Here is a 12,587-nt window from a genome sequence, read left to right on the forward strand (position 1 = left end):
TCACCTGCTCTCTTGTGTGCAGAACGCAACCAGCACCAAGGCAGAGGCCGAGCGGACGTTCGCGGAGGTCACTGACCTGGACCAGGAGGTGAGCGACATGCTGAAGCAGCTGCAGGACGCAGAGCAGGAACTGAAGCAGAAGCAGGAGGATGCCGAGCAGGACATGATGATGGCCGGGATGGTGAGGGCGGCGGCCAGCTGGGGACAGGGTGTGGGGACAGGGACACGGCGTGGGGTGGTGAGGGCCGGCAGCCAGCTGGGGACAGGGTGTGGGGTGGTGAGGACCGGCGGCCAGCTGGGGACAAAGTGTGGGGACAGGGACACGGTGTGGGGTGGTAAGGGCTGGCGGCCAGCTGGGGACAGGGTGTGGGGTGGTGAGGGCCGGCGGCCAGCTGGGGACAGGGTGTGGGGACAGGGACACAATGTGGGGCGGTGAGGGCCGACGGCCAGCTGGGGGACAGGGTGTGGGGACAGGGACACAGTGTGAGGTGGTGAGGGCCAGTGGTCAACCCCAGGGGGACAGGGACAGCACATGGGGACAGGGGGCAGAGCGTGGAGCAATGAGTGCCAATGGTCAACCCAGGAGGACAGGGCGTGGGGCGGTGAGGCCAACGACCAGCTGGGGACAGGACGTGGGGCAATAAGGGTTGGTGGCCAACTTGGGGCAGGGTATGGGACAGTAAGGACGAGCAACCAACTGGGGAACAGGGTGTGGGGCGGTGAGGGCCAGTGGCCAACCCAGGGGACAGGGCATGGGGTGGTGAGGGCCAGCAACCAACTGAGGGACAGGACATGGGGCAGTAAGGGCCGATGGCCAACCCGGGGGACAGGGCGTGGTGGTGGGGGGCAGGGCATGGGGTGGTGAGGGCTGGCAGCCAACTGGGGACCGGGCGTGGGGACAGGGGGTTAGTCCTGGGGCAGTGAGGGCCCAGCTCTCCAAAGAAACCCTACAGTTCCCTACCATCCAGGCACAGTGCACTCTCACTCAAAGGCTGGGGGACCCTGGAGCGAGTGTCTAGTCTTAGGTGGTTCCCGCCCAGGAGAGGGCAGTGGGCACCTGAGTCTGTGTCCTCGCATTGCTGGCTCCCGGGCATCCACAGAGGCGACCCATGGGCATCTTGAAGACGGCAGTCACAAGCCGCCTGTGCCAGGCCCCAGGAAAGCTCCCCTTCCATCTGGGCTGTGTTCGGCACGTGGGTGTGGTCCTTGGCAGAGCACGGGTTCCTACCAGACGCAGCACAGTGACTGTGGCTGACCCACACAGGGACTCAGGCCAGAGGGGCCTTTTCTTGTCTGCCCCAGGCTGGGGGTCCCACTGCCCCGGCCTTGTCCTCAGGAGGAAAGAGGCAGGGCAGGGTAGGGAGCACTGAACTAGGAGCCACGTGTGGACAGCTGATGGCACAGATGGTTCAGACACAAATCCCCTCCTCTGTGTGTGGTGTGTGCTGTGTGTCTGATGTGTCAGCATACTGTGTGTGTGTGTATGTGTGTGTGTGCGCGTGTAGTGTGTGCTGTGTGAGGGGTGCTTGCTGCATGCCGTCTGCCGTGGGTCATGTCCATGGTGTGTGGCTTGTCTGCGTGGCCTACAGCAGTGAGAGGGGAGGTTGCAGAAGGCGACACTTGGCCACAAAGTCATCTGAGACCCGACGTTTCTGAATTGTCCCGGGAGGCTTCTGCCCTCATCCCGTCTGCAGCCTCTTGGGGGCTGCGTGTGCCCACTGCACCTGCCCACATTCAAGTGAGGGGAGAGGCAGGATCCACCGTGGGACCCACGGGCCATCCTCGGTGAGGTCCTCCAGGGACCGTTCTCCCTGGGCAGAAGCAGTGGGCAGCACTGAGCCCACCCATCCTCCTGCAGGCATCACAGGCTGCTCAGGAAGCCGAGATCAACGCCAGGAAAGTCAAGAACTCGGCCACCAGCCTGCTGGGCATCATCAATGACCTCCTGCAGCAGCTGGGTGAGTGGCCGGGCCACCTCCTGGGTCCCCGGCTCCATGCTCGGGGCTGGGGTGGGTGACACCCACAGGGATGAGGACCTTGGCCCCCAGGACCAGGCTCTGGGGACAGCCGCTGGGCAGGGCGGCACCCTCAGGTTCGACGGAGGGACATCCCCATGTCCGAGGGAGAGGACCTGGCCGTGCCTCGCTGCCATGGGGCTCTGAGCGAAGGAGAGAGCGGCTGACCTCTCGCTTGTTCCTGCCGGCCCACAGGGCAGTTGGACACCGTGGACCTGAACAAGCTCAACGAGCTCGAGGGCAGCCTGAGCAGAGCCAAAGGGGAGCTGGAGGCCAGCGGGCTGCTGCGCAAGGTGTCGGACCTGGAGGACGAGGCCCGGAAGCAGGAGGCCGCCCTGCTGGGCTATGACCGCGACATCAAGGAGGTGCTGCAGGACATCCAAAACCTGGAGGACATCCGGCGCAGCCTGCCGTCCGGCTGCTTCAACACACCGTCCATCGAGAAGCCCTGACGCCCCTCCCCATGCAGGCAGCCTCGTCCCGGTCCCCACCTGTCTATGAAGGAAAAGCTGGGCCCGGAGTCTGGGGAGAGGGGCGTGGGGCGTCTGGCCAGCTGCTGGGAGGGTGGACAGCTCACGGGGGGGCCGCTGAGCCCAGCCCTCGCGAGCAGCTGGCACGCTGTAACCACTGCGTCGTCCTCCGCGTCCAGCAAGGGCTGATGGCGACTGGCCGGCTGGGCCAGGACTCGGGCAAAGGGACAACCGCCGGCGAGACCTCAGCCCAGTAACAGGCCAGGAGAGACGTGGCCACTGCCCGTCCTCAGAACAGCTGGGGGCTGACTGCCAGGTGCCGTCGGCGGACCCTGGGGCCCTGCACTCCATGGTGGCATGGTGCCTCCAGGCTCCCCACCACGGGCTCCCCGCTGGGCTGCCCAGCCTCGGTCCTGCCCCCACTGCTCCGCCTTCACCACTATGCAACTTCACCCCTCGTTTGGGGGGGGAGACAGTGACCTGACACACTGGTGCTATTAATTATTACAAATTTATATTTTTGTGTGAACGTTTGTTTTATCATGATTATAGAGTAAGGAATTTATGTGAATACCCCCAGCCGTTTCTAGAACGGGGCGTCTGTTGGCCACCTCCTCGCTCCCCGTCCTCCCCCTCCCGGGAATCTCCTGTCTGTGGGGTCCCGTGCCGCCCAGGCTTGGGGGGGCTGCTTCCTCCTCCACACTGGGGGGAAGGCCTTGGGCTCCACCGCACCGTCTGGGTCTTCCCAGGAATGAGCCAACGGTGGGTCTGGAGCAGGTGCCCTAACAGCAGCACGGGGCTGGCAGGGAGGAGTGTGGCGGCGTCCTGCTCACCCCAGGCCCCAGCCCTGGTTGCCTGTGAGGGCCTGCAGGTCGCCCATGCCCATGGACCAGGCTGGCCAGGGAGGCACCGAGGGTGGGCCTCGCGGGGCCTGAGCCGGGTTTCCGTTTTGTTGTGGATTTTTCTCTCCCTCCACCTGTGTGGTGTATTTCACAGAGAGTCACACTTGCAGGGCGGCCCCGAGATGTGCCCGCCGCCACCTACGTGCCTTCACCTGAGCTGTCTGCCTTAATCTGCCGTCTTGCTTTCCAGGGTGGTTAATAAGATGCAACACTTGGCATTTTGTATGTTTAAGAAACAGTATTTTATTTATAATAAAATCTGAATATTTGTAACCCGTTCTTAGTGTGGCAAAGTGTGTCTCTGGGAACATGAAGGGGGTGGGTAATGCTTCCTGAGAGTGGTCCGCGGGGAAAACGTAGCAGGTGCGGGGCCCACGGCACGCACCATGTCTGGGCTCTTCTGCTCTTGTGTACGCGTGCAGCTCTGGGCCTGAGATCCTTCCCCCAGCCACCAGCCTGGCCACCATCTCTCCTCCAGCGCTTCCCCCATCACTGTGACAGGACCCTGCTGCCATGTCTACCTGGGCCCAAGCAGCCTGGCACACCCACCTGCAGGACACACCCACCAGCCCATGCTGTGCCACTCCTGTTCTCAGCCAGTCTGCCCCAGCCACACATCTGCCGATACCTGCTCTTCCTCTTGACTGTGGCCTCAGCCCAGAACCCAGGGTCCAGGGGAGCAAGTGCAAGGTCGGTCAGCACCGCAGGGCCAGTCAGCACCGCAGGGCCAGTGGGAGGAGCCACCGTCAGGGATTATGGGTTCTGGGGCTGCTGAGCCAGTGCCTGAGCTGTGGTTTCCACAATGATGGGTTCTGCATGGTCAGAGCGAGTATTGGCCCGACTGTCGGCTTGCTGTCTCAGCCAGGAAGGCTCAGACCTCCGCGGGCTGCCTGCCTGGCACCCCAGGACCCTGGAAGGCCTGGCACAGTGCAGGCCACGAGCTCGCGTGGCCTCACACTCCCCCACGTGACCCGGATTTCCAGGGCATCAGCGGCTCACCGGTGTTCACCTCGGGGCCTCCCTTGCTCCGAGGACTCTGGTGGGTCTGTGTCCTCACTGGCTGTGCCTGCGTGGCCAGCTGCCTCCAACCCAGACTCCCCACCCCAAGGGCACTCCCCTAGCACCCTCAACAGCGGTCGGTGTGCAGAGGGAAGCAGCCATGCAGGTCGGGTCCTGCAGCACCATGGCAGAGCACAGAAGGCGGGCAAGGACCCAGGTTCCCTGCAGTCCCATCCCTGCGCCTCCCTCACCGTCCACACGACCCCAGGGTCTGTCCCCGCACAGGAGTGTCCTGGCCGAAGCTCAGACCAGGTGTTCCACACTGCAGATGGGAGGACGACGCTCAGCACAGCCAGGGGTCTGAACCCAGTATTTGTGTGGGTCACAGTCCGCATACGCCAAGGGTAACAGTGGGGAGGCCTGTCCTGGGCCAGCTTCGGGCTGGGAAGGGCGAGGGGCAGGGAGCCTGTGCCTTGCTGGGTGGAGCCGGCTTTGCTCCTGGTCAGTTGCGGCCTCTGCTAGCAAGCTCAGAAATGAGGTTGAATCTTAGCAGCTTGACCCTTGTGTCTGGCCGTGAGGGATCCTGCCAGCTCCAGCAGACAAGGGTCTTCAGTCACGGACACCCCCTCCTCCTCAGGCTCGACCCTGACTTGGTGCTGGGTAGCACTAGCTCAGTCTCCAGCTCATGGCATCTGCATGACTTCAAGTCATTGACATAGAACTCACATGGCAGAGGAAGGGTGAGATAGACCGGCGTCCGGGCAGTGTGGAGCCCTGTGTGGGTGCCCTGGTCGCCCCAGCCCCGCTGCAGCACCTGCTTGTCCAGGCAGCCGCACTTGCCCAGCAGAAGCGGCCTCAGTCATAGGCCTCAAGGTTTTTCCCTCCAGTGACATCCCAGGAAATGTCTGCCCCTGGCCCTGGCTGACACACAGTGACTCATGGTGCTGGGCCCCATATATCCTGCACGCAGAGGGAGCCAGGAACTGGGCGACATCCCCTGAGGCCGTGGGCAGGGCACACACAGCCGGCTCCCACTGTGGGCATCTGCACGCGGCACTGGGCTGGCTGCACGCCAGGGATCCCCAGGAGCACACCCTGCAGAGACCTGGGCACCCAGGCACCCCCAAGCCTCACCGCATGGCCGAGGACTGTCAGCAGGTGGGGGCACTGGCTCTGGGCTTCTTCCGGCTCACTCTACCAGCTGGCCCCAAGGCGTGTCCCCAGGTGTGTGACACGGAGTGGGAGCACGGGGCCAGGCTGTGCCCCTCCCCCCAGGAGCACACAGACCCACAGGTCTTGAGGCTAAAGGCCAGTGTGGCCAAGCAGATGTGAGAACCTTCCAGGCTGGTCCAACAGAGGCCAGCACCATGGCACAACTAGTAAAGAGGCCACTTGCACCACTCGCATCCCATATGGGCTCTAGTTTATGTCCCAGCTGCTCCACTTTGGATCCAGCTCCCTGCTGGTGTATCTGGGAAAGCAGTGGAGGTGACTCCATGTGGGAGACCCAGGTGAAGCCCCTGGCTCCTGGCTTCAGCCCAGCTCAGCCCAGGCTGTGGAGCCATTGGGGGACTGAACCAGCAGATGAAAGATCTCTCTCCCTCTCTCTCTGTAATTCTGATTTTCAAATAAATACATAAACCTTAAACACACACACACACACACACACACACACGGAGGCCTTCTTCCAGAGTGCCTTTAGTTTACCAAGTGTCCCTCTGGGGGGAGGGTAGTGTGGTCCGGCTCCCCCTTGTTCAGAGTCACAGCTTCTGTCCTCTAGTGGCTGCAGGGGGGTAGGGCCAGGCGGGCGGCAGCAGCAGAGTGCTCAGGAGAGCCTGGGGCAGCCACTGGGGCCCCAAGGCTGGACCACAAGACACCTGTGCCTGCAGGGCTCAGGGCTCTGACCCACAGGCCTGTCTGGCCGCTCTACCCCACTGGGTGTCCAGGCTCTCCAGGCGGCTTGGAGCTCCAGGCCATCCTTCCTCACTCACAGCCTTTCCTTGGGGCTTTGAGAGGAAGTTGCTGGTCCTGGAACTGACCCCTGCCCCTCCCTGCCCCCCTTCCCCTGAAGGAAGCGGGCTCTACAACACTGCTCACAGACACTCAGTCAAAGCGAAATCCCCTGTGCACAGCAGCAAGTGTGAGACTGAGACTCTGGCTGGAAAGGACAGGGTGTCCCCTGGAACAGCTGGGGAGGCAGCTGGGGGCGCCGCAATGGACAGAGACGGCCCCAGGTACCAGCAGGGTCCCATACGGCACTGACACTCAAGTTGTCCCTGGGGTGGGATTACTCCAGAATCCCAGGCAGTGCTGAGAAAACATCAGACAGCCAGAGCCAACTGGGGCCACCTGCCAGACCCCTTCCGGTGCCCCCAAACCTTCCAGGTTCCCCGGGATACCAGCAGCCAGAGCAGCCAGGAGCTGAGGGCAGATGGCACCTGCTGACCTGCAGGCTCTGCACACAGAGGGAAATGAAGGAGTGTGAATTCCTGCGTCAGGAGGTGACTTGCAGGTGCACCTGCAAGTGCACATGGTGGGAGATCTGCTGGGGAGGGCATGTGGGGGGGCGGCTAGGACTGGGGAGGCGTCGTGGCAGGAGCTGGGGCCCGGGGCACAACTGTCCCGGCTCAAATCACAGGGTCCCTGCCCCCACCACAGGCAGCCTGGCCCAGCCACTGCTTCCTGGCCCCATGGGTCCCCACCATGCAGCTGTCTCTCCAGAGGGACTTGGACAAGAAGAGTTAGTCAGGGTGGACAGCAAACTCTTCCTTCTGGGGCGGCTCGTGCATACTCACTCATTCACAGCAGTGCCGTGGACTCTGTCATCACACAGGAGTTCTGGGTGGAATGACCAGGCTGCTGACGCCAAGACACAATGTTCACTCTTCGCAGAGGTTGGAAGGGGGTACTTGGTGTGAAGCCCAACATGGAAGAAGTGGAGGAGTGGGGACCGGGGACCAGTCAGGGACCAGGCCTAGCCACAGAGCAGCTGCCAGTCACATGGGGCTACCAGTTCAAGCTTAGTTACTGAGACACCAGTGGCTGCCCTAGTAAGAAGCCAGACAACATAACTGTGGCCGTGGGTGCAGGGGGAGGAGCATCTCTTCTGGCATGGTACGGTCCTCCGGCCACACTGTCCTGCCACAGGGCGGGGCACCTGCCACACTGTCCTGGCACAGGGCGGGGCACCTGCCACACTGTCCTGGCACGGGGCGGGGCACCTGCCACACTGTTCTGGCACGGGGCGGTCCTCCGGCCACACTGTTCTGGCACGGGGCGGTCCACCGGCCACACTGTCCTGGCACAGGGCGGGGACCCTCCAGGCCGTTCCCCGATGACACAGGCAGCAGTGGCTCATGCAGACCCCCACACAGCGACGGGGCGTCCACACTATGTGCTGTTTCGGTTTCTGACTCCAAGGCTCAGAGTGGGCGGAAGAACCGTGCCAGCAGGCCTCCTCAGGCTCTCAGTGCAGCTGGCACCTGCAGCGACAGGGCAGATAGACACTCCAGGAAAACTCTCATGAACCAAGCCAGCCGCAGTGGACCCGAGAGTGCTGGAGCAGCTGGGTGGACAGCCCCAGCACACGCCCCAGAACTTCAAGTGACAAGACCGAAGCATCTGCCTCATACCAGGACAGGGCCAAGGAACCTGGCAGCGGGGCCGGCACAGGTGTCACACTGGTGTCCCACGTCAGCATGCTGGCAGGGGTCCTCCTGGCTGCTCCATCTCAGACCCAGCCCCTGCTGAGGCACCTGGGAGAGCTGCTCCCATGTAGGACACGCAAGGGCGCTCTGGCTGCAGCCCTGCTGGCTGGGGCTCTTGGGGAGTGAACCAGCAGGTGGGAGACCTCTCAATTCTTCTCTCCCTTTGCCTTTCAAACACGTAAGATAACTCTTCAAAGAAATCACGTTCACAAATCACCGACCCCCACTTCCTGCTGGGCCATGGGGGCAGGGCCAAGGCTCTGGGCCTCCATGGAGTAAAGCGGGGACCCCTTTCCAGTCCCACAGTGCTGCACCGCCCTGCAGTCCAACAACATTCCCACCTCATCCTCCAGATCCACAGCTCCAGGCCAGGCTGGCAGCCCCTCCCCAGGCCGGCAGCCCCCTCCTAAAGCCGGCAGCCCCTCCTGAGGCTGGCAGCCCCTCCCCCAGGCTGGCAGCCCCCTCCTAAGGCCAGCAGCCCCTCCTAAGGCTGGCAGCCCCCTCCTGAGGCTGGCAGTCCCCTCCCCAGGCTGGCAGCCCCTCCCCCAGGCCGGCAGCCCCCTCCTAAGGCCGGCAGCCCCTCCTAAAGCTGGCAGCCCCGCCTAAGGCCAGCAGCCCCTCCTAAGGCCGGCAGCCCCTCCTAAGGCCGGCAGTCCCTCCTAAGGCCGGCAGCCCATCACGCCAAAAGCGCCCCTGCCCAGGCCTGTCAGACAGGCTCTCCGGGGCAGGCAGCCCAATCTGTGCTGGATTCCATGCTCTGACTGGGTACAGCCAGGCCAGGTAGCCCCCAGGACTTCCAGGCAACATGCAAATGGGGAGGGACCACGGTGGCCCTGGTCTGTCACACCTGTGACCATTCCGTCCAGACTCCAGCAAATGGGCTGGACAGTGGAGTAGCCTCAACGTGCAGATGGTAATCTTTTAAAGATTTGCTTAGGTTTTATTTGGAAGGAGTAGCTATGGAGAGGAAAACCCTTCCTGTGCTGTTTCTGTCCCCAATGGCCACAGTGGCCAAAGCGGAGCTGGAGTCTCCTCCGTGTCTCTCCCGAGGGTGCAGGGGCCCGAGGCCTTGGTCCTGCTCTCAGCTGCTTTTCCCAAGTCTTCAGCAGGGAGCTGGATGGGAAGTGGGGCAGCCAGGGCTCAAACCAGCCCCCCTATGGGATGCTGGTGCCGAAGGTAGAAACTCACCTACAATGCCACAACACCAGCCACAGGGATGATAATTCTGCAGCCAGTTAACTGGGAAAGAGGAGCTGTTTCAGAGTTTTCAGGGCGCTGGTGGACTGACATGATGGGGTGGGGGTGGACGGGAAAGTTTGGGGATTTCTGTGGATATCCTGGAAAGCTGACCTGGGTGCCTGAGCTCTGCAGAGGACAGTGCCATGGAGCACCCTGGGAGGGCGCGGGTCCTACTGAGTGCCTGCAGGGCTCTGGGAGAGGTGCTGACCCCAGTTGGAGCCACCAAGCATGGAGGTCACGGCACAGGTAAGGTAACAGGGACCTGGGAAGCTCGGGCAGCTGGCTCACATTTCCTGTGGTGGGGGGTGCCCCTCCCACTTCCAGCTGACCCCATGGAGCCTGGGGGACGCGTCCTGGTCAGGTGCACCTTCCTGCAGGGGGCTCCCAAGGTTCTCCTTCACATCTCGGTGGCAGAGGGGTCAGTCAGTGGACACAGAGCCTGGTCTCCGTGCTCCCTCCCCGCCCTTCCCCTGGCTGTCCTCCCCAGGAAGGAGGAGGCAGGCGTGGTCCCCATTCCCGCCTGGCCCAGGTGTGTCACAGGCCACGGAGACCTTACTCAGCTCTGTCTGCGGCTGCAGTGGGCTCCCTGCACGCCCCGTGAGTCCCTCAGGCCCGGCTGGGGCTGCGGGTGTGCCAGATGCAGGGAGCTCCTTGGCCAGCCTGGCCATTTATGGGCATTTTCCTTCCTGGCTCAGAACAAAGAGAGCCACAGGGCGTGCCCACCTGCCCGGGAGGGACGGCTCCTGGGGAAGCAGCACAAGGGGACACCCCCGTGGCAGAGTGACGCTGGGCCAGACACTGTCAGGTTGACTCAGGTGAGCTCCCGTGTCACTGCGTGTCGAGGGGGGGAGACTGGGACAGTGCTGACGGACATACCCCTAGGCCATGGACAGGGCACTTCCAAGGCTTCCAGGGCCCAGGCTGCAGGAAACTCAGCTCAGACCAAGGCCTGCCCATCCCCAGAGCTGACGGACAGGCTGGGGCCCAGAGGTGACCAGTTACTGAGGAGAGTGGGCCCCACACCTCGGGGGAGATGTTTATCATCATATATAGACAGTTGGAGAGAGAGAGACCTTCCATCTACTGGTTCACTCCCCAAAAGGCCTCAACTGCCCTGGGCTGGGCCAGTCAGAACCCCACATCTCCCACGTGGGTGCAGGAACCCCCGCACTTGAGGGACACCAGCGCTGCAGGTGGCAGCTCAGCCTGCTGTGCCAGAGCACAGGCGCCTGGTGCAGCTTCTGCCACAGCTGAGATGGCACGCTAGGTGGGGCTGGGGCCAGTGGGGCCATGGCACCTCAGCCTTCAGCAGGGCATGAGCCCACGGTCCAGGGTCCCCGGCAACCGTAACTCCAGCCTCAGCCCCAGCCGTGCTGTTTTTGGCCCATTTTCTGGAGTGTAGGTGCTGTGTAACCACACTCAGTCACTTTAACCGCCCAGCCTGATGCATGGGCCAACCTGGGGTCCAAATCTCTTCCTGATCCCCAACAACAGCCACGGGCTGTGGCCCCAGCCTGGGGACCTGCTCTCACCCACAGGACTGCTGGGAGATGCTCCCAGCCCTTCCAGAGCACCAGCCCCCAAGGGCCCTGGGCCGTCCTTCCTCCTCTGCACTGCAGGACTGTAGCAAATCGCCCTCGGCCTGGTTTGGGGAACGAGGATGGACTTGTGTGACGTGGAAAAGCAGACAGGGGGTTGTTTTTGCGGGTGGGAAGCTAATCTTAGCAGCACATCTGTCTCCATCTTACGTCCCCTGAGCCATGTCTTCCCCACTCAGCCTTTGTGACACGCAGCACCAGGCGGGACAATCCTGAGACACAGTGAAATACAAACGTGTGGATGGGAGCCGGGAGGAGAGCACAGTTTCATCCAGCTGGACGACTGTGATGGGGTCAGCAGCTAGCGGCCGGGGCGGGGGCGGGCTCAAGTCGCTGCCAGGGACGCCTGAACCCCACCTGGAACGCACCTGGCTTGAGTCCTGGCCACCCCGTCCCTGCTGACGCTCAGGAAACCCAGGCAGGGCCCTGGCCTGGCTCCGCCCAGCTGTTGAGGGTACTTGGAGAGTCTGTCAGTCTGCTTTTAAAACAAATCACCTTTTCAACCAACATTTGAAGCAGAAACCCTACCCTGGTTTTTCAGTGATCGGAAGGCTGGCTGACAGTAAGAACACTGGCAGAGGCTGCGCAGGCAAACAGCATGGCAGGGCTAACAAGAGCTTTTCCAGCGGCACTTGCTTTGTGCCCAGCACCTGCCCGCTGCCACCCTAAGCACTCGCCAGGGCAGACACCCGTTCATTTTCCCCAGCAGCTTCCCCAGGGGAGGGTCCCATGGTCCCATTCCACCGGCAGAGCAGCCAAGACACAGAGGCAGACACACCAGGATTTGACCCCTGAGCATGGCCAAGACCGGGAAGGCACCAGGGTCGGTACTGGCCCTGAACCAGGGGCGGGAGGCGGGACAGGGCGGTGTGAGCAGCTCCTCCCATTTCCACATCCATAAGGCAGCTGGTGGACCAGAGCCCAGGCTGCTCCTGGCCCAGGCTCCCTGGTGCAGACAGCTAGGGCACGCCACCACTCCATGTCCTGTGAAGCATTCGCTGTGTTCACGCGGGGCTGGAGCCTCCCTCCTCCCGCAGGCCAGAGAGCGGGGGCGGGAGCATTCACATGTCGGTGTTAAGTGTGGCTTTACCCGTGGAGTGGAATGAATTTCCATGCCTGGCCCCTGGACGCTCTTATCTCTAACACCGGGAAACGAACGGGACGCCTGTCCACCCGCTGCTGTAGAATAAGTTATTCAGCTATGCCGAAAGGATTTGGCTTTCAGCAATGTATCTGACAGGCAGAGTAAGAAACAGAGAAACAGCCACGTGGAGAGAGAGCTCCCACCCGCTGGTTCACTGCCCAAAGGGCTGCTGTGTCTTCTAGGTCTCCCACACCAGTACAGGGTCCCAGGCGCCTGCAGCTTCCTTTGCTGCGACCCTGGGCTGTTAGCAGGGGGCTTGATGGACGTGGAGGCCAGGGCTGCTGGGACCTGCTGGTGTGAGCAGCGGCTTACCCGTGGATTTGTAACAATGCAGGGCTCCCCGTGTCCTCCGAGCCCATTCGGGGACCATGGCAGCAGCTGGTGCAGGAATGAATGGCTGCCATCTGTAAAGCGGGCCGCACCCAGGGGCAGGCGGAGGGCGTTCTGCAGGGCCCTGTTCTTGCTCCTGTAAGATCTTCCGGGACCTGCCTGGGGAATGGGCACTGGAGGCCC

At 62.6% G+C, this 12,587-nt stretch overlaps 1 protein-coding gene across 1 annotated transcript in view; it reads left to right on the top strand.

Annotated features, from left to right (window-relative positions):
• The window catches only part of LAMC1 (laminin subunit gamma 1), a 46,838-nt gene extending 44,365 nt beyond the window's left edge, over window positions 1–2,473 (top strand). Inside the window, exons 26-28 of the mRNA XM_058668929.1 lie at window positions 23–181; window positions 1,859–1,958; window positions 2,211–2,473. Coding sequence (XP_058524912.1) covers window positions 23–181; window positions 1,859–1,958; window positions 2,211–2,467 — 516 coding nt within the window. The 3' untranslated portion in view covers window positions 2,468–2,473. The remainder of the gene's footprint in view (window positions 1–22; window positions 182–1,858; window positions 1,959–2,210) is intronic.
• The last annotated feature ends 10,114 nt before the right edge of the window (window positions 2,474–12,587 follow it).

Source organism: Ochotona princeps, chromosome 10 (assembly GCF_030435755.1).
Source record: "Ochotona princeps isolate mOchPri1 chromosome 10, mOchPri1.hap1, whole genome shotgun sequence".
NCBI classification, from domain to species: Eukaryota; Metazoa; Chordata; class Mammalia; order Lagomorpha; family Ochotonidae; genus Ochotona; species Ochotona princeps.